We start from the raw sequence: 25,000 nt of genomic DNA, 5'->3' as shown, positions 1-25,000 counted from the left end.
AGATCCACATAGATCCTCTCTCTCTCTGGTATAGACACAGGAACAGATCCACATAGATCCTCTCTCTCTCTGGTATAGACACAGGAACAGATCCACATAGATCCTCTCTCTCTCTCTCTCTCTCCGGTATAGACACAGGAACAGATCCACATAGATCCTCTCTCTCTCTCTCTCTCTCTCTCTCTCTCTCTCTCTCTCTCTATGGTATAGACACAGTAACATATCCACATAGATCCTCTCTCTCTCTCTCTCTGGTATAGACACAGGAACAGATCCACATAGATCCTCTCTCTCTCTCTCTGGTATAGACACAGGAACAGATCCACATAGATCCTCTCTCTCTCTCTCTCTCTGGTATAGACACAGGAACAGATCCACATAGATCCTCTCTCTCTCTCTCTCTCTCTGGTATAGACACAGGAACAGATCCACATAGATCCTCTCTCTCGCCCTCCCTCTGGTAAAGACACCGATACATTTGCACAGAGAAATACTGTGTCTCTGTCACCATTTGTATTTGAACATAGCCCTGTGGAAAGGTTTCCTACAGCTATTTTGTAAAAAGTATTGAAAACAAAAAGCGTTTTGGTCATAACTGAAGGTTAGGGCACAAGACTAGCAGTACGGTTAAGGGTACTTTGTGGCTGTGGTAACTAGTGACAACCCTGTGGAACTGTCCCTGTGTCTATCTCAGTTACTGCTGCTATGGAGATTGCTGTGGTTTTACCGTGACGCCTGGTGTAATGCTCTGTTTTACTTCTGTTACTATGGAGATTGCATGTGCTGTGTTGTGATATGTTTTGACGTGGGTTTGGTTGTTGTTGCTAGGCTGTAGCGGAGTATTTGGGATGCTGTTGCTATGCAGTATAAAGGTGTAGTGTAGAGTAGTGGATACATGGGTTGGATGCACAGTGTGTGTGTGTGTGTGTGTGTGTGTGTGTGTGTGTGTGTGTGTGTGTGTGTGTGTGTGTGTGTGTGTGTGTGTGTGTGTGTGTGTGTGTGTGTGTGTGTGTGTGTGTGTGTGTGAGCAGCAATTTTCTGCACTATAAAACACAGAGTGGACTATCATGTTTCAGAGAAGACTGAACACACACACAGTCTGGTTACACACACACACACACACACACACACACACACACACACACACACACACACACACACACACACACACACACACACACACACACACACACACACACACACACAGTCTGGTTACACACACACACACACACACACACACACACACACACACACACACACACACACACACACACACACACACACACACACACACACACACACACACACACACACACACACACACACACACACACACACACACAGTCTGGTTACACACAGTCTGGTTACACACACAGTCTGGTTACACACACACACAAACACACACACACACACACACACACACACACACACACACACACACACACACACACACACACACACATACACACACACACACACAGTCTGGTTACACACACACAGTCTGGTTACACAAACACAGTTACACACACACACACAACACACACACACACACACACACACACACACACACACACACACACACACACACACACACACACACACACACACACACACAGTCTGGTTACACACACAGTCTGGTTACACACATACAGTCTGGTTACACACACACACACACACACACACACACACACACACACACACACACACACACACACACACACGCAGTCTGGTTACACACACACAGTCTGGTTACACACATACACACACACACACACACATACACACACACACACACACACACACAGTCTGGTTACACAAACACAGTTACACACACACACACACACACACACACACACACACACACACACACACACACACACACACACACACAGTCTGGTTACACACACAGTCTGGTTACACAAACACAGTTACACACACACACACACACACACACACACACACACACACACACACACATACACACACACACACACACACACACACACACACACACACACACACACACACACACACACACACACACACACACACACACACACACACACACACACACACACACACACACACATACACACACACACACACACAGTCTGGTTACACACACAGTCTGGTTACACACATACAGCCTTGTTGAAGTCATTTGAAGTCGGAAGTTTACATACACTTAGGTTGGAGTCATTAAAACTTGTTTTTCAACCACTCAACAAATTTCTGGTCAACAAACTATAGTTTTTGGCAAGTCGGCTAGGACATCTACTTTGTGCATGACACAAGTCATTTCTCCAACAATTGTTAACAGACAGATTATTTCACTGTATCACAATTCCAGTGGGTCAGAAGTTTACATAGATTAAATTGACTGTGCCTTTAAACAGCTTGGAAAATTCCAGAAAATGATGTCATGGCTTTAGAAGCTTCTGATAGGCTAATTGACATAATTTGAGTCAAGTGGAAGTGTACATGTGGATGTATTTCAAGGCCTACCTTCAAACTCAGTGCCTCTTTGCTTGACATCATGGGAAAATCAAAAGAAATCAGCCAAGACCTCAGAAAAACATATTGTAGACCTCCACAGGTCTAAACACCTGAAGGCACCACGTTCATCTGTACAAACAATAGTACGCAAGTATAAACACCATGGGACCACACAGCCGTCATACCACTCAGGAAGGAGATGCGTTCTGTCTCCTAGAGATTAACGTACTTTGGTGCGAAAAGTACCAGAACAACAGCAAAGGACCTTGTGAAGATGCTGGAGGAAACAGGTACAAAAGTATCTATATCCACATTAAAACGAGTCCTATATCAACATAACCTGAAAGGCCGCTCAGCAAGGAATAATCCACTGCTCCAAAACCGGCATAAAAAAGCCAGACTACGGTTTGCAACTGCACATGGGGACAAAGATCTCACTTTTTGGAGAAATGTCCTCTGGTCTGATGAAACAAAAATAGAACTGTTTGGCCATAATGACCATCGTTATGTTTGGAGGAAAAAAGGGGGAGGCTTGCAAGCCGAAGAACACCATCCAAACTGTGAAGCACGTTGGTGGCAGCATCATGTTGTGGGGGTGCTTTTCTGCAGGAGGGACTGGTGCACTTCACAAAATAGATGGCATCATGAGGGAAATTATGTGGATATATTGAAGCAACATCTCAAGACATCAGTCAGGAAGTTAAAGCTTGGTCGCAAATGGGTCTTCCAAATGGACAATGACCCCAAGCATACTTCCAAAGTTGTGGCAAAATGGCTTAAGGACAACAAAGTCAAGGTATTGGAGTGGCAATCACAAAGCCCTGACCTCAATTCTATAGAAAATTTGTGGGCAGAACTGAAAAAGCGTGTGCGAGCAAGGAGGTCTACAAACCTGACTCAGTTACACCACCTCTGTCAGGAGGAATGGGTCAAAATTCACCCAACTTATTGTGGGAAGCTTGTGGAAGGCAACCCTAAACGTTTGACCCAAGTGAAACAATTTAAAGGCAATGCTACCAAATACTAACTGAGAAGCTGAAATAAAACATTCTCTCTACTATTATTCTGACATTTCACATTCTTAAAATAATGTGGTGGTCCTAACTGACCTAAAACAGGGCATTTTTTATGGGCATTAAATGTCAGGAACTGTGAAAAACTGAGTTTAAATGTATTTGGCTAAGGTGTATGTAAACTTCTGACTTCAACTGTACTCTTACCCTACCAGGTCCGGAGCCCGTTGGTATTCTCATCTACCTAGTAATTGTGAAAATGTAACGGCTGTCGTCCTCCTCCTCGTCTGAGGAGAAGTTTGAGGGATCGGAGGACCAATGCGAAGCGTGGTAATTGTTTAATGGAAGTGAACAACTCAAAATACAAAAACAACAAAGTGAAAACCGAAACAGTTCTATCTGGCGCAGACACACAAAGACTGAAAACAACCACCCACAAAACCCAACAGAAAACAGGCTACCTAAATATGGTTCCCAATCAGGGACAACGATTGACAGCTGCCTCTGATTGAGAACCATATCAGGCCAAACACAGAAAACCAACACAGAAATAGAAAACATAGATTACCCACCCAACTCACGCCCTGACCAACTAAAACAAAAGACAAAACAAAGGAACTAAGGTCAGAACGTGACAGAAAAACTGAATTGAAATGTATTTGGCTAAGGTGTATGTAAACTTCCGACTTCAACTGTAGGCACAAATACACTCCTAATACTATCCAAATAATGTGCAAAATTTATCTGTAATAGTTATCTTTTCTCTCCCCCATTCTCTCTCTCTCTCTCTCTCTCTCTCTCTCTCTCTCTCTCTCTCTCTCTCTCTCTCTCTCTCTCTCTCTCTCTCTCTCTCTCTCTCTCTCTCTCTCTCTCTCTCTCTCTCTCTCTCTCTCTCTCTCTCTCTCTCTCTTTCTCTCTCTCTGTCTCTCTCTCTCTCTCTCTCTCTCTCTCTCTCTCTCTCTCTCTCTCTCTCTCTCTCTCTCTCTGTCTCTGTCTTTCTCTCTCTCTGTCTGTCTCTCTCTCTCTCTGTCTGTCTCTCTCTCTCTGTCTTTCTGTCGCTCTGTTTCTCTCTCACTCTCTTAGGTCTGTGGATAATTCTCAATATTATCATGCCAGACCCCCCACCCCACCACCCCACCCGAAGACGACACCCATCGCCCCACACACACCTACACCCACAGAGAAGGGCAGAACATTCCATCCTCTCCTCTGTCCATCCCTCCATCACTCCTTCAATCACACTTCAGAATGACAGTGAAAGACTTCCCCAATCCCTTCCTCAATCATTCTCCTCGCATCTCATTCGCTGTTCCCCGGAAACCCCTCCCAACCCTACTCTTCCCTCGCATCTTATTCGCTGTGTCTGCCCCACCCCTGGCCCATCTCCTGCTTTTCCGGCCTTCCATTGGCTGACACTGGTCACATGCTGCTGCCTGTTGCCCTCTCTGATTGGTGCAGGGGAGATGTGGGACGTGGTTGCGGTGTGTCCATTCCACTGCGTCTGTCGGAACCTGTCAGACTCTCTGAGCACGCTCTGTGCAGATAAAGGCCTCCTATTCGTTCCACCGAATGTCGATCGGCGAACTGTCGAGCTCCGATTGGCTGATAACTACCTCACGGAAGTAGGCGGGTCGGACTTTGCCAACATGACCGGATTGGTTGATTTGACTCTGTCCCGGAACACTATCCACTCCATCCGACCAATGGCGTTCTCCGATCTAGAGAGCTTGCGAAGTTTGCATTTGGACGGTAACCGCTTGACGACGCTGGGGCCAAGAGACCTTGTGGGAATGGTTAATCTACAACACCTCATCGTCAACGGTAACCAGCTGACGAGGGTGTCGGCGGAAGCGTTCGATGATTTCCTGCTGACGCTGGAGGACCTGGATATCTCATACAACAACCTCCGAAGGTCAGTATTGCTTCTGTTCTGGTCAGTGTCCCTGCTTCTGTTCTGGTCAGTGTCCCTGCTTCTGTTCTGGTCAGTGTCCCTGCTTCTGTTCTGGTCAGTGTCCCAGCTTCTGTTCTGGTCAGTGTCCCTGCTTCTGTTCTGGTCAGTGTCTCAGCTTCTGTTCTGGTCAGTGATCCAGCTCCTGTTCTGGTCAGTGTCTCAGCTTCTGTTCTGGTCAGTGATCCAGCTCCTGTTCTGGTCAGTGTCTCAGCTTCTGTTCTGGTTAGTGTCCCAATTCTATTCTGGTCAGTGTCCCAGCTTCTGTTCTGGTCAGTGTCCCTGACCAGAACCAGTTAATATCAGTCTCAGGACGTGACCAGTCTCCACACGTTAATATCAGTCTCAGGACGTGACCAGTCTCCACACGTTAATATCAGTCCCAGGACGTGACCAGTCTCCACACGTTAATATCAGTCCCAGGACGTGACCAGTCTCCACACGTTAATATCAGTCCCTGGACGTGACCAGTCTCCACACGTTAATATCAGTCCCAGGACGTGACCAGTCTCCACACGTTAATATCACTCTCAGGACGTGACCAGTCTCCACACGTTAATATCAGTCCCAGGACGTGACCAGTCTCCACACGTTAATATCAGTCTGGAGGATGTGACCAGTCTCCACACGTTAATATCAGTCTCAGGACGTGACCAGTCTCCACACGTTAATATCAGTCTCAGGACGTGACCAGTCTCCACACGTTAATATCAGTCTCAGGACGTGACCAGTCTCCACACGTTAATATCAGTCTCAGGACGTGACCAGTCTCCACACGTTAATATCAGTCTCAGGACGTGACCAGTCTCCACACGTTAATATCAGTCTCAGGACATGACCAGTCTCCACACGTTAATATCAGTCTCAGGACGTGACCAGTCTCCACACGTTAATATCAGTCTCAGGACGTGACCAGTCTCCACACGTTAATATCACTCTCAGGACGTGACCAGTCTCCACACGTTAATATCAGTCCCAGGACGTGACCAGTCTCCACACGTTAATATCAGTCTCAGGACGTGACCAGTCTCCACACGTTAATATCAGTCTCAGGACGTGACCAGTCTCCACACGTTAATATCAGTCTCAGGACGTGACCAGTCTCCACACGTTAATATCAGTCTCAGGACGTGACCAGTCTCCACACGTTAATATCAGTCTCAGGACGTGACCAGTCTCCACACGTTAATATCAGTCCCAGGACTTGACCAGTCTCCACACGTTAATATCAGTCTCAGGACGTGACCAGTCTCCACACGTTAATATCAGTCTCAGGACGTGACCAGTCTCCACACGTTAATATCAGTCTCAGGACCTGACCAGTCTCCACACGTTAATATCAGTCTCAGGACGTGACCAGTCTCCACACGTTAATATCAGTCTCAGGACGTGACCAGTCTCCACACGTTAATATCAGTCTCAGGACGTGACCAGTCTCCACACGTTAATATCAGTCTCAGGACGTGACCAGTCTCCACACGTTAATATCAGTCCCAGGACGTGACCAGTCTCCACACGTTAATATCAGTCTCAGGACGTGACCAGTCTCCACACGTTAATATCAGTCCCTGGATGTGACCAGTCTCCACACGTTAATATCAGTCTCAGGACCTGACCAGTCTCCACACGTTAATATCAGTCCCAGGACGTGACCAGTCTCCACACGTTAATATCAGTCTCAGGACGTGACCAGTCTCCACACGTTAATATCAGTCTCAGGACGTGACCAGCCTCCACACGTTAATATCAGTCCCAGGACGTGACCAGTCTCCACACGTTAATATCAGTCTCAGGACGTGACCAGTCTCCACACGTTAATATCAGTCCCAGGACGTGACCAGTCTCCACACGTTAATATCAGTCTCAGGACGTGACCAGTCTCCACATGTTAATATCAGTCCCAGGACGTGACCAGTCTCCACACGTTAATATCAGTCTCAGGACGTGACCAGTCTCCACACGTTAATATCAGTCTCAGGACGTGACCAGTCTCCACACGTTAATATCAGTCCCAGGACCTGACCAGTCTCCACACGTTAATATCAGTCCCAGGACATGACCAGTCTCCACACGTTAATATCAGTCTCAGGACGTGACCAGTCTCCACACGTTAATATCAGTCTCAGGACGTGACCAGTCTCCACACGTTAATATCAGTCTCAGGACGTGACCAGTCTCCACACGTTAATATCAGTCTCAGGACGTGACCAGTCTCCACACGTTAATATCAGTCCCAGGACGTGACCAGTCTCCACACGTTAATATCAGTCCCTGGACGTGACCAGTCTCCACACGTTAATATCAGTCTCAGGACGTGACCAGTCTCCACACGTTAATATCAGTCCCAGGACGTGACCAGTCTCCACACGTTAATATCAGTCTCAGGACGTGACCAGTCTCCACACGTTAATATCAGTCCCAGGACGTGACCAGTCTCCACACGTTAATATCAGTCCCTGGACGTGACCAGTCTCCACACGTTAATATCAGTCTCAGGACGTGACCAGTCTCCACACGTTAATATCAGTCTCAGGACGTGACCAGTCTCCACACGTTAATATCAGTCTCAGGACGTGACCAGTCTCCACACGTTAATATCAGTCTCAGGACGTGACCAGTCTCCACACGTTAATATCAGTCTCAGGACGTGACCAGTCTCCACACGTTAATATCAGTCCCAGGACATGACCAGTCTCCACACGTTAATATCAGTCCCAGGACATGACCAGTCTCCACACGTTAATATCAGTCCCTGGACGTGACCAGTCTCCACACGTTAATATCAGTCTCAGGACGTGACCAGTCTCCACACGTTAATATCAGTTTCAGGACGTGACCAGCCTCCACACGTTAATATCAGTCTCAGGACGTGACCAGTCTCCACACGTTAATATCAGTCCCTGGACGTGACCAGTCTCCACACGTTAATATCAGTCTCAGGACGTGACCAGTCTCCACACGTTAATATCAGTCCCAGGACGTGACCAGTCTCCACACGTTAATATCAGTCCCTGGACGTGACCAGTCTCCACACGTTAATATCAGTCTCAGGACCTGACCAGTCTCCACACGTTAATATCAGTCCCAGGACGTGACCAGTCTCCACACGTCAATATCAGTCTCAGGACCTGACCAGTCTCCACACGTTAATATCAGTCTCAGGACGTGACCAGTCTCCACACGTTAATATCAGTCCCAGGACCTGACCAGTCTCCACACGTTAATATCAGTCTCAGGACGTGACCAGTCTCCACACGTTAATATCAGTCTCAGGACGTGACCAGTCTCCACACGTTAATATCAGTCCCTGGACGTGACCAGTCTCCACACGTTAATATCAGTCCCAGGACGTGACCAGTCTCCACAAGTTAATATCAGTCCCAGGACCTGACCAGTCTCCACACGTTAATATCAGTCCCTGGACGTGACCAGTCTCCACACGTTAATATCAGTCCCCGGACGTGACCAGTCTCCACACGTTAATATCAGTCCCAGGACGTGACCAGTCTCCACACGTTAATATCAGTCCCAGGACGTGACCAGTCTCCACACGTTAATATCAGTCTCAGGACGTGACCAGTCTCCACACGTTAATATCAGTCCCAGGACGTGACCAGTCTCCACACGTTAATATCAGTCTCAGGACGTGACCAGTCTCCACACGTTAATATCAGTCTCAGGACGTGACCAGTCTCCACACGTTAATATCAGTCCCAGGACCTGACCAGTCTCCACACGTTAATATCAGTTCCAGGACATGACCAGTCTCCACACGTTAATATCAGTCTCAGGACGTGACCAGTCTCCACATGTTAATATCAGTCTCAGGATGTGACCAGTCTCCACACGTTAATATCAGTCTCAGGACGTGACCAGTCTCCACACGTTAATATCAGTCTCAGGACGTGACCAGTCTCCACACGTTAATATCAGTCCCAGGACCTGACCAGTCTCCACACGTTAATATCAGTCCCTGGACGTGACCAGTCTCCACACGTTAATATCAGTCTCAGGACGTGACCAGTCTCCACACGTTAATATCAGTCCCAGGACGTGACCAGTCTCCACACGTTAATATCAGTCTCAGGACGTGACCAGTCTCCACACGTTAATATCAGTCCCAGGACGTGACCAGTCTCCACACGTTAATATCAGTCCCTGGACGTGACCAGTCTCCACACGTTAATATCAGTCTCAGGACGTGACCAGTCTCCACACGTTAATATCAGTCTCAGGACGTGACCAGTCTCCACACGTTAAATCTCACAGTTAAAATTCACTACTTTCATTCGTCTGCTTGCTCTGCACACATATTTAGCCTTATCGTGTTATTTTCCGTAAAACCAGGACTACAAGTAGATCTACAAGTAGAAAACAACATAACTGTTCCATTCATTAAGAGAAACAAGGTCAGCAGAACATAAACCTGATAAAAGAAATGAATTCCTAAGAATGCTTTTACTACAGAAATGGTTTGCTCAGTGGAAAATCAATATTCGACTCGTCAGTGACCACTGTGTGGAGTTTGGAGTTTATGACAGCAAATATGTGAGTTTATTACACTATTATAGATACTATGTCCTGGGATTTCCTATGATCGTCTATGTAAACATAAACTCTTATCCTTTTAACGACTCCTGCGTGGCTTGTGAGGCCATAGAGCAGAAGATGTGCGTGTTTCATGAAAGTCTCAGCTTTCCATAGACGGGTCTAGCTCTGGGTCCCGTTAATCACACAGACTAATGGTTGATATCAGTGGATGCTGAAGAAATAGATAAATCCAATGCTGGCAACAACCCAGCAGTCTGTAGCTCAAACTAGAGGTCTTCACTGGTGCAGAAAGTTGGGACCGTTCCCAAATGGATCCATGGCATTCCCACAAGACCAGATACGCATGAAGAAAAATATATATATTAAATGCAGAGCCGTTCCCGAATGGACCCGAGGACAGTCAGACCCGCTTTGAAAAGTCCTGTAGAAAAACAAACCCAAACAGACCCGTGCTGGTTTGGATCCGAGAGACCCGTTTGGATCCGAGAGACCCGTTCAGATCCAAGAGTAGAAAGACAGAGAGAGAAACCTCCAACTGGGCTCTGCAATCAATAAATGAGAGATAAATTATCCATAGTTACGTGTTGTCAAAAACTGCCTTTAACAAATTACACAATTATTCGTTGTTTCGATGTGAAGCATATTCAAAACTTCATCACCTATTTTTTTTATTGGATTTTACTTTGGTTTATATTTTCAGAAAACAATAATTGTCCAGCTCACGGTTGAGCTGTCGGAGAGCTGAGCACTAAATGTATCAGGGAATTGCATGTATAGGCCTATAGGCTTAGGGGTCCACTGTATGATATTAATATAATAATATGTATATCCTATATGTAAATAAAGGATAAAAAAGGAAGAGAAGCTGAGGACTATCCCCAGAGAGAGAGATATCCCGGCGTCATGTTCCCGGCGTCATGTTCCCGGCGTCATGTTCCCGGCGTCATGTTCCCGGCCTTATGTTCCCGGCGTCATGTTCCCGACACCACTCGGGTCCAAGGTTGGATCTCTGAATTTCCGGGTCTCTTGCCCCCGTGAAGACCTCTAGCACAAATGCGCCGGCGTCACGTTGGTAATGTAGGAGTGAAACCGCCACCATGACCTGGTGACTCTACCTAGCCTTTATGTAGTGATATGTAGTGCTTATGAACACCATACGAATGGTAATAAGGCTTTTATAGACCATTCACAGGGTTTCATGAGAGTCTATCCAGAACACGGCCAGTCTCCACACCCTGAATATGTATGTAGTGCTTATGAACAACATATGAATGTTAATAACCTCTCCCTCTGCTATGGTAGGGTCCCATGGGAGTCGATCCAGAACACGGCCAGTCTCCACACCCTGAACCTGGATCATAACCTAATAGACCACATCACTATGTAGTGCTTATGATGTGTTATAACCCCAACATGTCCTCCCCAGGGTCCCATGGGAGTCGATCCAGAACACGGCCAGTCTCCACACCCTGAACCTGGATCATAACCTAATAGACCACATCACTATGTAGTGCTTATGATGTGTTATAACCCCAACATGTCCTCCCCAGGGTTCCATGGGAGTCGATCCAGAACATGGCCAGTCTCCACACCCTGAACCTGGATCATAACCTAATAGACCACATCACTATGTAGTGCTTATGATGTGTTATAACCCCAACATGTCCTCCCCAGGGTCCCATGGGAGTCGATCCAGAACATGGCCAGTCTCCACACCCTGAACCTGGATCATAACCTGATAGACCACATCACTATGTAGTGCTTATGATGTGTTATAACCCCAACATGTCCTCCCCAGGGTCCCATGGGAGTCGATCCAGAACACGGCCAGTCTCCACACCCTGAACCTGGATCATAACCTGATAGACCACATCACTATGTAGTGCTTATGATGTGTTATAACCCCAACATGTCCTCCCCAGGGTTCCATGGGAGTCGATCCAGAACATGGCCAGTCTCCACACCCTGAACATGGATCATAACCTAATAGACCACATCACTATGTAGTGCTTATGATGTGTTATAACCCCAACATGTCCTCCCCAGGGTCCCATGGGAGTCGATCCAGAACATGGCCAGTCTCCACACCCTGAACCTGGATCATAACCTGATAGACCACATCGCAGAGGGATCCTTTGGAGAACTGTACAAGCTGGCTCGCCTGGATATGACCTCCAACAGGCTGAGGACCCTGCCACCTGATCCCCTGTTTGCAAGGTAAGATACAACTATTATAATGTATACCGTAAACACCCAGCTAGCCTGTCCTACAAGTTAGAGAGGTGGGTCTGTAATTAGAGAGCTGTTCAAGCTGGCTCGCCTGGAGGTGAGGCTCGGCACCCTATGTTAGCTAGGTAGATACCGTAGCTCTAAGATGGAGGTCAGAGGTCAGAGGTCAGAGAGCTGTTCAAGCTGGCTCGCCCAGACATGACCTCCAACAGTCTGAGGACCCTACCGCCTGACCCCCTGTTTGCCAGGTAGGTAACAGGAAGTTTGCTGTTTCAAGTCCCGTACCAGGTGGTTGAAAAACTGGCTATTGGGGAAAAATATAAACTCCTGTTCTAACCAAATTCATTATTAATAAAGTATAATTTTCATACATGCCATTAAGCAGACGCTTTTATGCAAATCTCTTTCATCCAAAGTGACTTACAGTAGTAAGTAAGTGCGTTCGTTCTTGCATCGGTGGCTCCAACGGGAATCAACACTCCACCAATGGAGCCTCACAGAATATCTATTCATTGTGTTCTCTCTCTCCTCTCCCAGGTCTCAGACGGGAGCCATCAGTCCCACTCCCTACAACAGCGTCATCAGTCTGAACTTCGGAGGGAACCCGCTACACTGTAACTGTGAGTTGCTATGGTTACGGCGGCTGGTCCGAGAGGACGATATGGAGACATGCGCCACGCCCCCTCAGCTGGCCGGCAGGTAACCACGACAATAATTATATGAATGATCGCTTTACTCTTATACCGCGACATTGTTGAATAATAATAAAAGCATACTTGGATACAACGGTGGTAGTTAGGATACTCTGATTCAACAGTGGTAGGTAGGATACTCTGATTCAACAGTGGTAGGTAGGATACTCTGATTCAACAGTGGTAGGTAGGATACTCTGATTCAACGGCGATAGGTAGTTTACGTGGATTCAACAGTGGTAGGTAGGATACTCTGATTCAACAGTGGTAGGTAGGATACTCTGATTCAACGGCGGTAGGTAGTTTACTCTGATTCAACAGTGGTAGGTAGGATACTCTGATTCAACGGCGATAGGTAGTTTACGTGGATTCAACAGTGGTAGGTAGGATACTCTGATTCAACGGCGGTAGGTAGTTTACTCTGATTCAACGGTGGCAGGTAGGATACTCTGATTCAACAGTGGTAGGTAGTTTACTCTGATTCAACAGTGGTAGGTAGAATACTCTGATTCAACAGTGGTAGGTAGGATACTCTGATTCAACAGTGGTAGGTAGGATACTCTGATTCAACAGTGGTAGGTAGGATACTCTGATTCAACAGTGGTAGGTAGGATACTCTGATTCAACAGTGGTAGGTAGGATACTATGATTCAACAGTGGTAGGTAGGATACTCTGATTCAACAGTGGTAGGTAGTTTACTCTGATTCAACAGTGGTAGGTAGGATACTCTGATTCAACAGTGGTAGGTAGTTTACTCTGATTCAACAGTGGTAGGTAGAATACTCTGATTCAACAGTGGTAGGTAGGATACTCTGATTCAACAGTGGTAGGTAGGATACTCTGATTCAACAGTGGTAGGTAGGATACTCTGATTCAACAGTGGTAGGTAGGATACTCTGATTCAACAGTGGTAGGTAGGATACTATGATTCAACAGTGGTAGGTAGGATACTCTGATTCAACAGTGGTAGGTAGTTTACTCTGATTCAACAGTGGTAGGTAGGATACTCTGATTCTACAGTGGTAGGTAGGATACTCTGATTCTACAGTGGTAGGTAGGATATTCTGATTCAACAGTGGTAGGTAGGATACTCTGATTCAACAGTGGTAGGTAGGATACTCTGATTCAACAGTGGTAGGTAGGATACTCTGATTCAACAGTGGTAGGTAGGATACTCTGATTCAACGGCGATAGGTAGTTTACGTGGATTCAACAGTGGTAGGTAGGATACTCTGATTCAACAGTGGTAGGTAGGATACTCTGATTCAACGGCGGTAGGTAGGATACTCTGATTCTACAGTGGTAGGTAGGATACTCTGATTCAACAGTGGTAGGTAGTTTACTCTGATTCAACAGTGGTAGGTAGGATACTCTGATTCAACAGTGGTAGGTAGGATACTCTGATTCAACAGTGGTAGGTAGGATACTCTGATTCAACAGTGGTAGGTAGGATACTCTGATTCAACAGTGGTAGGTAGGATACTCTGATTCAACAGTGGTAGGTAGGATACTCTGATTCAACAGTGGTAGGTAGGATACTATGATTCAACAGTGGTAGGTAGGATACTCTGATTCAACAGTGGTAGGTAGGATACTCTGATTCAACAGTGGTAGGTAGGATACTATGATTCAACAGTGGTAGGTAGGATACTCTGATTCAACAGTGGTAGGTAGGATACTATGATTCAACAGTGGTAGGTAGGATACTCTGATTCAACAGTGGTAGGTAGTTTACTCTGATTCAACAGTGGTAGGTAGGATACTCTGATTCTACAGTGGTAGGTAGGATACTCTGATTCTACAGTGGTAGGTAGGATATTCTGATTCAACAGTGGTAGGTAGGATACTCTGATTCAACAGTGGTAGGTAGGATACTCTGATTCAACAGTGGTAGGTAGGATACTCTGATTCAACAGTGGTAGGTAGGATACTCTGATTCAACGGCGATAGGTAGTTTACGTGGATTCAACAGTGGTAGGTAGGATACTCTGATTCAACAGTGGTAGGTAGGATACTCTGATTCAACGGCGGTAGGTAGGATACTCTGATTCTACAGTGGTAGGTAGGATACTCTGATTCAACAGTGGTAGGTAGTTTACTCTGATTCAACAGTGGTAGGTAGGATACTCTGATTCTACAGTGGTAGGTAGGATACTCTGATTCAACAGTGGTAGGTAGTTTACTCTGATTCAACAGTGTTATGTAGGATACTCTGATTCAACAGTGGTAGGTAGAATACTCTGATTCAACGGTGGCAGGTAGGATATGGGGATATTGAGGCCGGTAACCCTTCGGCTGCAGGATGCCTCCCTGCAGATTTCCCCAAAGGCAACCATCCGGTCATCAGCCCACCTCTCTAACCTTGAGGTTAATGCCGTCCACTTATTTGAGATGCGTCTGAGAAACGGTCTTTTCGTGTGATAAACATCCTGTGTTTCTTATGCTCCCATTGAAAAGATACCTGCTCAGCACTGACCTCGTACATTGTCTTGCTTTTACCTCTCTCTCTCTTCATCTCACCTGTCCAGGTATTTCTGGTCCATCCCTGAGGACGAGTTCACCTGTGAACCGCCCCTCATCACCAGACACAGCCACAAGCTCTGGGTCCTGGAAGGTCAAAGGGCAACCTTGAAATGCAGAGCCATCGGCGACCCCGAACCCGTCATCCATTTTGTCTCACCCGGCGATCGGATTGTGGCGAATTCCAGCCGCACGACATCGTACCGAAACGGAACATTGGATCTCTTAGTTACGGTTGCTAGGGACGACGGAGCGTACACGTGCATAGCGATAAACGCAGCGGGGGAGGCTACCGCGACGGTGGATCTAAAGATCGTTCCATTGCCGCATCGGAATGGGAATGTGAACGTTCCGGGGAATGTTACGGTTACCGGGAACACTGGGAATTCTAATGGGAATATTCCGGGTTCTTCAGACATCACCACCGGGAAAAGCGGGAATACCGGAGTTAATGGTGGAAATGGAGGGAATGTGAAAGAAACGGAGGAGAGGAAAGGAGAAGAGGGAGAGGGGGATGAGGAGGAGGACGGGGGGACTAGGATGGAGGAAGGAGAGAGGATTGTAGGGATACAAGGAGTCACTTCTACCTCAGCCCAGGTGAGATGGGACCTGGGCCGATCGGCTGGAGTTTACCTGGTGTGGATGTTTCAGATACAGTACAACTGTACATCCGACGAGGCGCTGGTGTACAGGTGAGTCTATAATTATACCTGAGTTCACCCCACACACACCTGACCTCTATACACCTCATTTACCTACCCCTCACCTGTACAGCTGACGAGACGCTGGTGTACAGGTGAGTCTATAATTATACCGGAGTTCACCCCACACACACCTGACCTCTATACACCTCATTTACCTACCCCTCACCTGTACAGCTGACGAGACGCTGGTGTACAGGTGAGTCTATAATTATACCTGAGTTCACCCCACACACACCTGACCTCTATACACCTCATTTACCTACCCCTCACCTGTACAGCTGACGAGACGCTGGTGTACAGGTGAGTCTATAATTATACCTGAGTTCACCCCACACACACCTGACCTCTATACAACCATACACCTGAACTCACTAACTTCTATAAAACCATACACCTGACCTCACTAACCTCTATACAACCATACACCTGACCTCACTAACCTCTATACAACCATACACCTGACCTCACTAACCTCTATACAACCATACACCTGACCTCACTAACCTCTATACAACCATACACCTGACCTCACTAACCTCTATACAACCATACACCTGACATCACTAACCTCTATACAACCATACACCTGACATTATGAGAACGTCGAATGTGGGATACAGGCACAGAGAGAAAAGAGGCCGGAGTGGAGAGAATAAGGAAGGAAGAGATTTTGGAAGAGAGTTTGACAGGGAGACCCTCAAGGGACTATGGGTAATGGAGTCTGAAGGATGGGTTTAAACTACAGAGTCAATACATATTATGTTACAACCTATCAGAGAGACAGATACACTTGGGAGATAGAGGGAGGGATGGAGAATAGAGAGAGAGAGAGAGAGAGAGAGAGAGAGAGAGAGAGAGAGAGAGAGAGAGAGAGAGAGAGAGAGAGAGAGAGATACACCTTGGAGATAGAGGGAGGGAGGGAGAATAGTGAGATAGAGAGAGAGAAAGGGAGGGGGAGGGGGAGGGAGGTCAGGTGGGAAGAGAGATGAGAGATAGAGGAGGGAATAGAGAGAGAATGAACAATGGTATAGATATAAGAAGAAGTAACTGCCATGTTCTCTCTTACCTTTCTCTCACTCACTCACTCACTCACTCACTCACTCACTCACTCACTCACTCACTCACTCACTCACTCACTCACTCACTCACTCACTCACTCACTCACTCACTCACTCTCTCTCTCTCTCTCTCTCTCTCCTATCCTCTGTTTCTCCTGCCCTCTATCATTTATGGAGTTAGGCATTGCAGTCAGAGAATGAAATAATATAATGAACAGAGAAATAAAGGGGGGTGAAGACAGTGATGAGGAGATGAAGAGACTCTTTGAAGGTGCTATCTAAACTCACTGTCAACTGCGTTTATTTTCAGCAAACTTAACATGTGTAAATATGTGTATGAACATAACAAGATTCAACAACTGAGACATAAACTGAACAAGTTCCACAGACATGACTAACAGAAATTGAATAATGTGTCCCTGAACAAAGGGGGGGGGGGGGTCAAAATCAAAAGTAACAGCCAGTATCTGGTGTGGCCACCAGCTGCATTAAGTACTGCAGTGCATCTCCTCCTCATGGACTGCACCAGATTTGCCAGTTCTTGCTGTGAGATGTTACCCCACTCTTCCACCAAGGCACCTGCAAGTTCCCGGACATTTCTGGGGGGAATGGCCCTAGCCCTCACCCTCCGATCCAACAGGTCCCAGACGTGCTCAATGGGATTGAGATCCGGGCTCTTCGCTGGCCATGGCAGAACACTGACATTCCTGTTTTGCAGGAAATCACGCACAGAACGAGCAGTATGGCTGGTGGCATTGTCATGCTGGAGGGTCATGTCAGGATGAGCCTGCAGGAAGGGTACCACATGAGGGAGGAGGATGTCTTCCCTGTAACGCACAGCGTTGAGTTTGCTTGCAATGACAACAAGCTCAGTCCGATGATGCTGTGACACACCGCCCCAGACCATGACGGACCCTCCACCTCTAAATCGATCCCGCTCCAGAGTACAGGCCTCGGTGTAATGCTCATTCCTTCGATGATAAACGCGAATCCGACCATCACCCCTGGTGAGACAAAACCTTGACTCGTCAGTGAAGAGCACTTTTTGCCAGTCCTGTCTGGTTCAGCGACGGTGGGTTTGTGCCCATAGGCGACATTGTTGCCTGTGATGTCTGGTGAGGACCTGCCTTACAACAGGCCTACAAGCCCTCAGTCCAACCTCTCTCAGCCTATTGCGGAAAGTCTGAGCACTGATGGCGGGGTTGTGCGTTCCTGGTGTAACTCGGGCAGGTGTTGTTGCCATCCTGTACCTGTCCCGCAGGTGTGATGTTCGGATGTACCGATCCTGTACAGGTGTTGTTACACGTGGTCTGCCACTGCGAGGACAATCAGCTGTCCGTCCTGTCTCCCTGTAGCGCTGTCTTAGGCGTCTCACAGTACAGACATTGCAATTTATTGCCCTGGCCACATCTGCAGTCCTCATGCCTCCTTGCAACATGCCTAAGGCACGTTCACGCAGATGAGCAGGGACCCTGGGCATCTTCCTTTTGGTGTTTTTCAGAGTCAGTAGAAATGCCTCTTTAGTGTCCTAAGTTTTCATAACTGTGACCTTAATTGCCTACCGTCTGTAAGCTGTTAGTGTCTTAACGACCGTTCCACAGATGCATGTTCATTAACTGTTTATGGTTCATTGAACAAGCATGGGGAAACAGTGTTTAAACCCTTTACAATGAAGATCTGTGGAGTTATTTGGATTCTTACGAATTATCTTTGAAAGACAGGGTCCTGAAAAAGGGATGTTTCTTTTTTTGCTGAGTTTAGAACCTAAATGGCTTATTCGGCTGTCCCCATAGGAGAACCCTGATCCTTTCTACAGAGGGTTCTACATGGAACCCAAAAGGGGTCTACCTGGACCAAAAAAGGGTTTTTACCTGGAACCAAAAAGGTTCTCCTACGGGGACAGCCGAAGAACCCTTTTGGAACACTTTTTTCTAAGAGTGTCCTCTTCTTCTTTCCTTTAACCTCCTTCCTTTTGATCTCTCGTTTTCTTTATTTCTCTAGGGTTCTAATAATTAACCGTCTCTGTGTTACCAGCCTGGATCCAAATATTCCTGGTCGAATATCTCATTCCAAAATCATGGGCATTAATATGTAGTTGGTTCCCCCCTTTGCTGCTATATCAGCCTCCACTCTTCTGGGAAGGCTTTCTACTATATGTTGGAACATTGTTGCGGGGACTTTCTTCCATTCAGCCACAAGAGCATTAGTGAGGTCGGGCACTGATGTTGGGAGATTAGGCCTGGCTCGCAATCGGCCGTCCAATTCATCCCAAAGGTGTTCGATGGGGTTGAGGTCAGGGCTCTGTGCAGGCCAGTCAAGTTCTTCTTGACAAACTATTTCTGTAAGGACCTCGCTTTGTGCACGGGGGCATTGTCATGCTGAAATAGGATAGGGCCTTCCCCAAACTGTTGCCACAAAATTGGAAGCACAGAATTGTCTAGAATGTCATTGCATGCTGTAGCGTTAAGTTGGAACTTAGGGACGTAGCCCGAACCATGAAAAACAGCCCAGACCATTATTCTTCCTCCACCAAACTTTACAGTTGGCACAATGCACTCGGGCAGGTAGCATTCTCTCGGATCCGCTAAACCCAGACTTGTCCACATGTAACGGATGTGAAATGGCTAGCTAGTTAGCGGGTACGCGCTAATAGCGTTTCAATCAGTTACGTCACTTGCTCTGAAACCTAGAAGTAGTGGTTCCCCTTGCTCTGCAAGGGCCGCGGCTTTTGTGGAGCGATGGGTAACGACGCTTCGTGGGTGACTGTTGTTGATGTGTCCAGAAGGTCCCTGGTTCGCGCCCGGGTCGGGGCGAGGGGACGGTCTAAAATTATACTGTTACACACATACTTTTGTCTATATAGTGTACAAGTAAAACATATATGTGACTCGTTTCTGGAAACTATGTCGCGCGTCACTCCTTAACATGAGAGGCATTTACGTTTATAATCTGTGTAGTAATATATAGCTAGCTACATATCACACGTTTCTAATTTGGTTTAACTAGCTAACGTTAGCTGGCTGGCTCCCTAGCTAATGTTAGCTGGCTGGCTCCCTAGCTAATGTTAGCTGGCTGGCTCCCTAGCTAACGTTAGCTGGCTGGCTCCCTAGCTAACGTTAGCTGGCTGGCTCCCTAGCTAATGTTAGCTGGCTGGCTCCCTAGCTAACGTTAGCTGGCTTGCTCCCTAGCTAATGTTAGCTGGCTGGCTCCCTAGCTAACGTTAGCTGGCTTGCTCCCTAGCTAATGTTAGCTGGCTGGCTCCCTAGCTAATGTTAGCTGGCTGGCTCCCTAGCTAATGTTAGCTGGCTGGCTCCCTAGCTAATGTTAGCTGGCTGGCTCCCTAGCTAATGTTAGCTGGCTGGCTCCCTAGCTAATGTTAGCTGGATGGCTCCCTAGCTAGCGTTAGCTGGCTGGCTCCCTAGCTAATGTTAGCTGGCTGGCTCCCTAGCTAATGTTAGCTGGCTGGCTCCCTAGCTAGCGTTAGATGGCTGTCTCCCTAGCTAACGTTAGCTGGCTGGCTCCCTAGCTAACGTTAGCTGGCTGGCTCCCTAGCTAATGTTAGCTGGCTGTCTCCCTAGCTAACGTTAGCTGGCTGGCTCCCTAGCTAATGTTAGCTGGCTGGCTCCCTAGCTAATGTTAGCTGGCTGGCTCCCTAGCTAATGTTAGCTGGATGGCTCCCTAGCTAGCGTTAGCTGGCTGGCTCCCTAGCTAATGTTAGCTGGCTGGCTCCCTAGCTAATGTTAGCTGGCTGGCTCCCTAGCTAGCGTTAGATGGCTGTCTCCCTAGCTAACGTTAGCTGGCTGGCTCCCTAGCTAACGTTAGCTGGCTGTCTCCCTAGCTAACGTTAGCTGGCTGGCTCCCTAGCTAATGTTAGCTGGCTGGCTCCCTAGCTAACGTTAGCTGGCTGGCTCCCTAGCTAACGTTAGCTGGCTGGCTCCCTAGCTAACGTTAGCTGGCTGGCTCCCTAGCTAACGTTAGCTGGCTGACTCCCTAGCTAGCGTTAGATGGCTGGCTCCCTAGCTAACATTAGCTGGCTGGCTCCCTAGCTAACGTTAGCTGGCTGGCTCGCTAGCTAACGTTACGTGTATGATCTGTGTAGTAATATTATTCTTATCTCAGAGCCATTTGCATTGCTAGTTATAGCCTAATGTTAGCTAGCTAACATTGAACCTGGTTGGTTAGCTTTAGCTACAGCTTCATGCAGGGTAGTAGATGTTAATGAGTTTGGATTATGGTTCAATCTTTAGCTAGCTACATGTCCAAACAAAACCCTCCACTGTGCAAGTACCCATTTCACTGTACCGTTTACACCTTCTGTGTCCTGTTCATGTGACAAACAAACGTTGGTTTTGTTTGATATAGTGTGTGTGTTTACCAGAGACGGTAATGTGAGGAACAACATGACCTGCACCAAAGTCAAATAAGGATATAACATTAGTCCAACGAGACAGTGTCCAAGTTCTACAAATATCAGGTAGAATGCCCTGCTTTTATTTAGTCACACTCACAACCGTAAGCTATTTTCTGTAATTAGCCAATAACTTGTAAATATTGATCTTGTTGTGAGTTTATTTTCCTGTAATAATGAAGACAAAAAAAACTAAAGTGAAGATGTTGTCGACTATATGATATGGTCTTTATTTGAACTGGTTAACCGGGTAACTTAACATTAGCTACAGTAGTTCGCTAACAGGCTAAAAACGATCCAAAACATTGTTTAGAAAGTTCGTTTTAGTTACCTGGTTTTCTAGATTGACTAAATACATTTTTAAACAGATGAGTTTATTGGTTAATTTGGACCACCAGGCTGCTGATGTCATTCAGCCTGTCATTATGATGTCAGACAACAACAGAATGTTCATGATGTCACTGAGACAACTGTCTATGTCTGTAGACGTAGTATGAACCAGCCTTTAGTCTGGAAATCTTTGGATGTTTAGTACATGACCTCACATGTGAATCCTGAACGAGATGGGTGGGGCTAAGACTGAATGGGTGTAGACAAAGGAGAAGCTCTCCAGTAGGTTTAACGCATAAGAGGGTGTGAACGATGGGTGGGGCTAACGCATAAGAGGGTATGAACGATGGGTGGGGCTAACGCATAAGAGGGTGTGAACGATGGGTGGGGCTAACGCATAAGAGGGTGTGAACGATGGGTGGGACTAGAGAGAGAGAGAGGTAAAACAATGTAGAGAGATTGAAAATTAAGTGAGAGACTCGTGACATTAAAAAATAGAGAGCGAGGGAGACGGAGAGGGAGAAAAGAAGGGATGACATTGAAAAATAGAGAGCGAGGGAGACGGAGAGGGACAAAAGAAGGGATGACATTGAAAAAATAGAGAGCGAGGGAGACGGAGAGGGAGAAAAGGAGGGATGACATTGAAAAAGAGAGAGCGAGGGAGACGCAGAGAGCTGTGATGAATTTAATGATACTGTATTGAGTGATCAAGCTGTAAAAAGGAAAATCCAATCATAAACGAAGGGGAAGGAGAAAGGAGGGATGAAGAAACAGAGGGAGGAGGGGGTGGTCATTTTGTACTGCGACTGAAGTAGGATTTGATAAATCTCAAGGTCCCAGTGAAGCAGATTAACATTCATTTTGATGAATCTTGCCCTTGATGCCAATCTACAGAGTGGTCACTAGCTGCCACATTTAAACCTGACCTTAACCACACTGATAACCCTAATGGCTAACCCTAACCTTAAATTCAGACCAAAAAACTAATATTTGTTTTCATACATTTATTACAATATAGACAATTGTAACTTTTCAGAAGTCCCATCTAGAAGAAACTGCCTAGTTCTGCCTCCAGGACAAGATGCATCAAAATAAACATCAATCTACCACAGGGAAAGGCTGAGTTCCAAATCAATCTACAACAGGAAAAGGCTGAGTTCCAAATCAATCTGCCCCAGTGAAAGGCTGAGTTCCAAATCAATCTGCCCCAGGGAAAGGCTGAGTTCCAAATCAACTCAACCTGCCCCGGGGAAAGGCTGAGTTCCAAATCAACCTGCCCCAGAGAAAGGCTGAGTTCCAAATCAACCTGCCCCAGGGGAAAGGCTGAGTTCCAAATCAACCCGCCCCAGGGGAAAGGCTGAGTTCCAAATCAATCTGCCACAGGGAAAGGCTGAGTTCCAAATCAACTCAACCTGCCCCGGGGAAAGGCTGAGTTCCAAATCAATCTGCCCCAGGGAAAGGCTGAGTTCCAAATCAACCTGCCCCAGGGAAAGGCTGAGTTCCAAAATCAACCTGCCCCGGGGAAAGGCTGAGATCCAAATCAATCTGCCCCAGGGGAAGGCTGAGTTCCAAATCAACCTGCCCCGGGGAAAGGCTGAGATCCAAATCAATCTGCCCCAGGGAAAGGCTGAGTTCCAAATCAACCTGCCCCGGGGAAAGGCTGAGTTCCAAATCAACCTGCCCCAGTAAAAGGCTGAGTTCCAAATCAACCTGCCCCAGTGAAAGGCTGAGTTCCAAATCAACCTGCCCCAGTGAAAGGCTGAGTTCCAAATCAACCTGCCCCAGGGGAAAGGCTGAGTTCCAAATCAACCTGCCCCAGGGGAAAGGCTGAGTTCCAAATCAACCTGCCCTGGGGAAAGGCTGAGTTCCAAATCAACCTGCCCCCAGGGGAAAGGCTGAGCTCTAAACGGTACACTACGGTACTCCTGTCGACCAGGACCCATAGGGGATAGGTTGCCATAGGGATGCATCCATGGTGACAGCCTGGAGTCAATACCAGAGCCGTTGTAAGACACACAGCTGCCTTTTCAAAAACGCAAATCATCCATTTTCCAATTGAATTGAGAAGTGACATATTATAGAATGTGTAACATATAAGCCGATGGATATCCGTCATATAAGCATACTACATACGAGTGAGTATATATTACGTATGCAGTATCTTCAGAAAGTACTCACACACACCTACTCACACACAGCCGTTTTGTGTCACTGGGCTACTTCACAATACCCCATAATGTCAAAGTGGAATTATGCTTTTCAAAAAATCTTTACAAATTACTTAAACATTGAAAAGCTAAAATGTCTTGAGTCAATAAAGTACTCAACCCCGTTGTTATGGCAACCCTAAATAAGTTCAGGAGTAGCAATGTGTTTAACGAGTCACATAATAAGTTGCATGGACTCACTCTGTGTTCAATAATAGTGTTTGACCTGGTTTTTAAATGAATACCTCATCTCTGTACCCACACACACACAATTATCTGTAAGGTCCCGCAGTCGAGCAGTGAATTTCAAACACAGATTCAAGCACAAAGACCAGGGAGGTTTTCCCAATACCTCGCAAAGAAGGGTACTTAGTGGTAGATGGGTTAAAAACAATGTAAAAAAAAAACAGACATTGAATATGGTGAAGTTATTAATTACACTTTGGATGGCGTATCAATACAAGGAGTCTGCAAAGATACAGGCGTCCTTCCTAACTTAGTTGCCGAAGTGGAAGGAAACCGCTCAGGGATTTCACCATGAGACCAACGGTGACCCTAAAATAGTAACAGGGTTTAATAGCTGCGAACTGAGGATGTAGTATCTACATAGTATTTACAACACTGTAGTTACTCCGCAATACTAACCTAATTGACAGAGTGAAAACAAGGAAGCTTGTACAGGAATAAAAATATTCCAAAACATTCATCCTGTTTGCAACAAGACACTAAAGTAATACTGCAAAAAAATACTGCAAAGGATGTGACAAATCCAATACAACATATTACTGAGTACCACTCTACATATCTTCAAGCATATTGGTGGCTGCATCATGTTATGGGTAT

At 46.6% G+C, this 25,000-nt stretch overlaps 2 protein-coding genes across 4 annotated transcripts in view; one reads left to right on the top strand and one right to left on the bottom strand.

Annotated features, from left to right (window-relative positions):
• LOC139561273 (pyruvate carboxylase, mitochondrial-like) overlaps positions 1-25,000 on the bottom strand; it is a 516,102-nt gene that overhangs the window by 205,259 nt on the left and 285,843 nt on the right. The window lies entirely within an intron of this gene.
• Positions 1-25,000, top strand: part of LOC139561235 (leucine-rich repeat and fibronectin type-III domain-containing protein 4-like) — a 54,308-nt gene that overhangs the window by 21,360 nt on the left and 7,948 nt on the right. Inside the window, exons 3-6 of the mRNA XM_071378206.1 lie at positions 4,593-5,421; positions 12,055-12,225; positions 12,775-12,936; positions 15,459-16,142. Of these exons, the coding sequence (XP_071234307.1) occupies positions 4,619-5,421; positions 12,055-12,225; positions 12,775-12,936; positions 15,459-16,142 (1,820 nt within the window). The 5' untranslated portion in view covers positions 4,593-4,618. The remainder of the gene's footprint in view (positions 1-4,592; positions 5,422-12,054; positions 12,226-12,774; positions 12,937-15,458; positions 16,143-25,000) is intronic.

Source organism: Salvelinus alpinus, chromosome 31 (assembly GCF_045679555.1).
Source record: "Salvelinus alpinus chromosome 31, SLU_Salpinus.1, whole genome shotgun sequence".
In the NCBI taxonomy this organism is placed as follows: Eukaryota; Metazoa; Chordata; class Actinopteri; order Salmoniformes; family Salmonidae; genus Salvelinus; species Salvelinus alpinus.
This window is presented reverse-complemented; position numbering and strand designations above follow the sequence as displayed.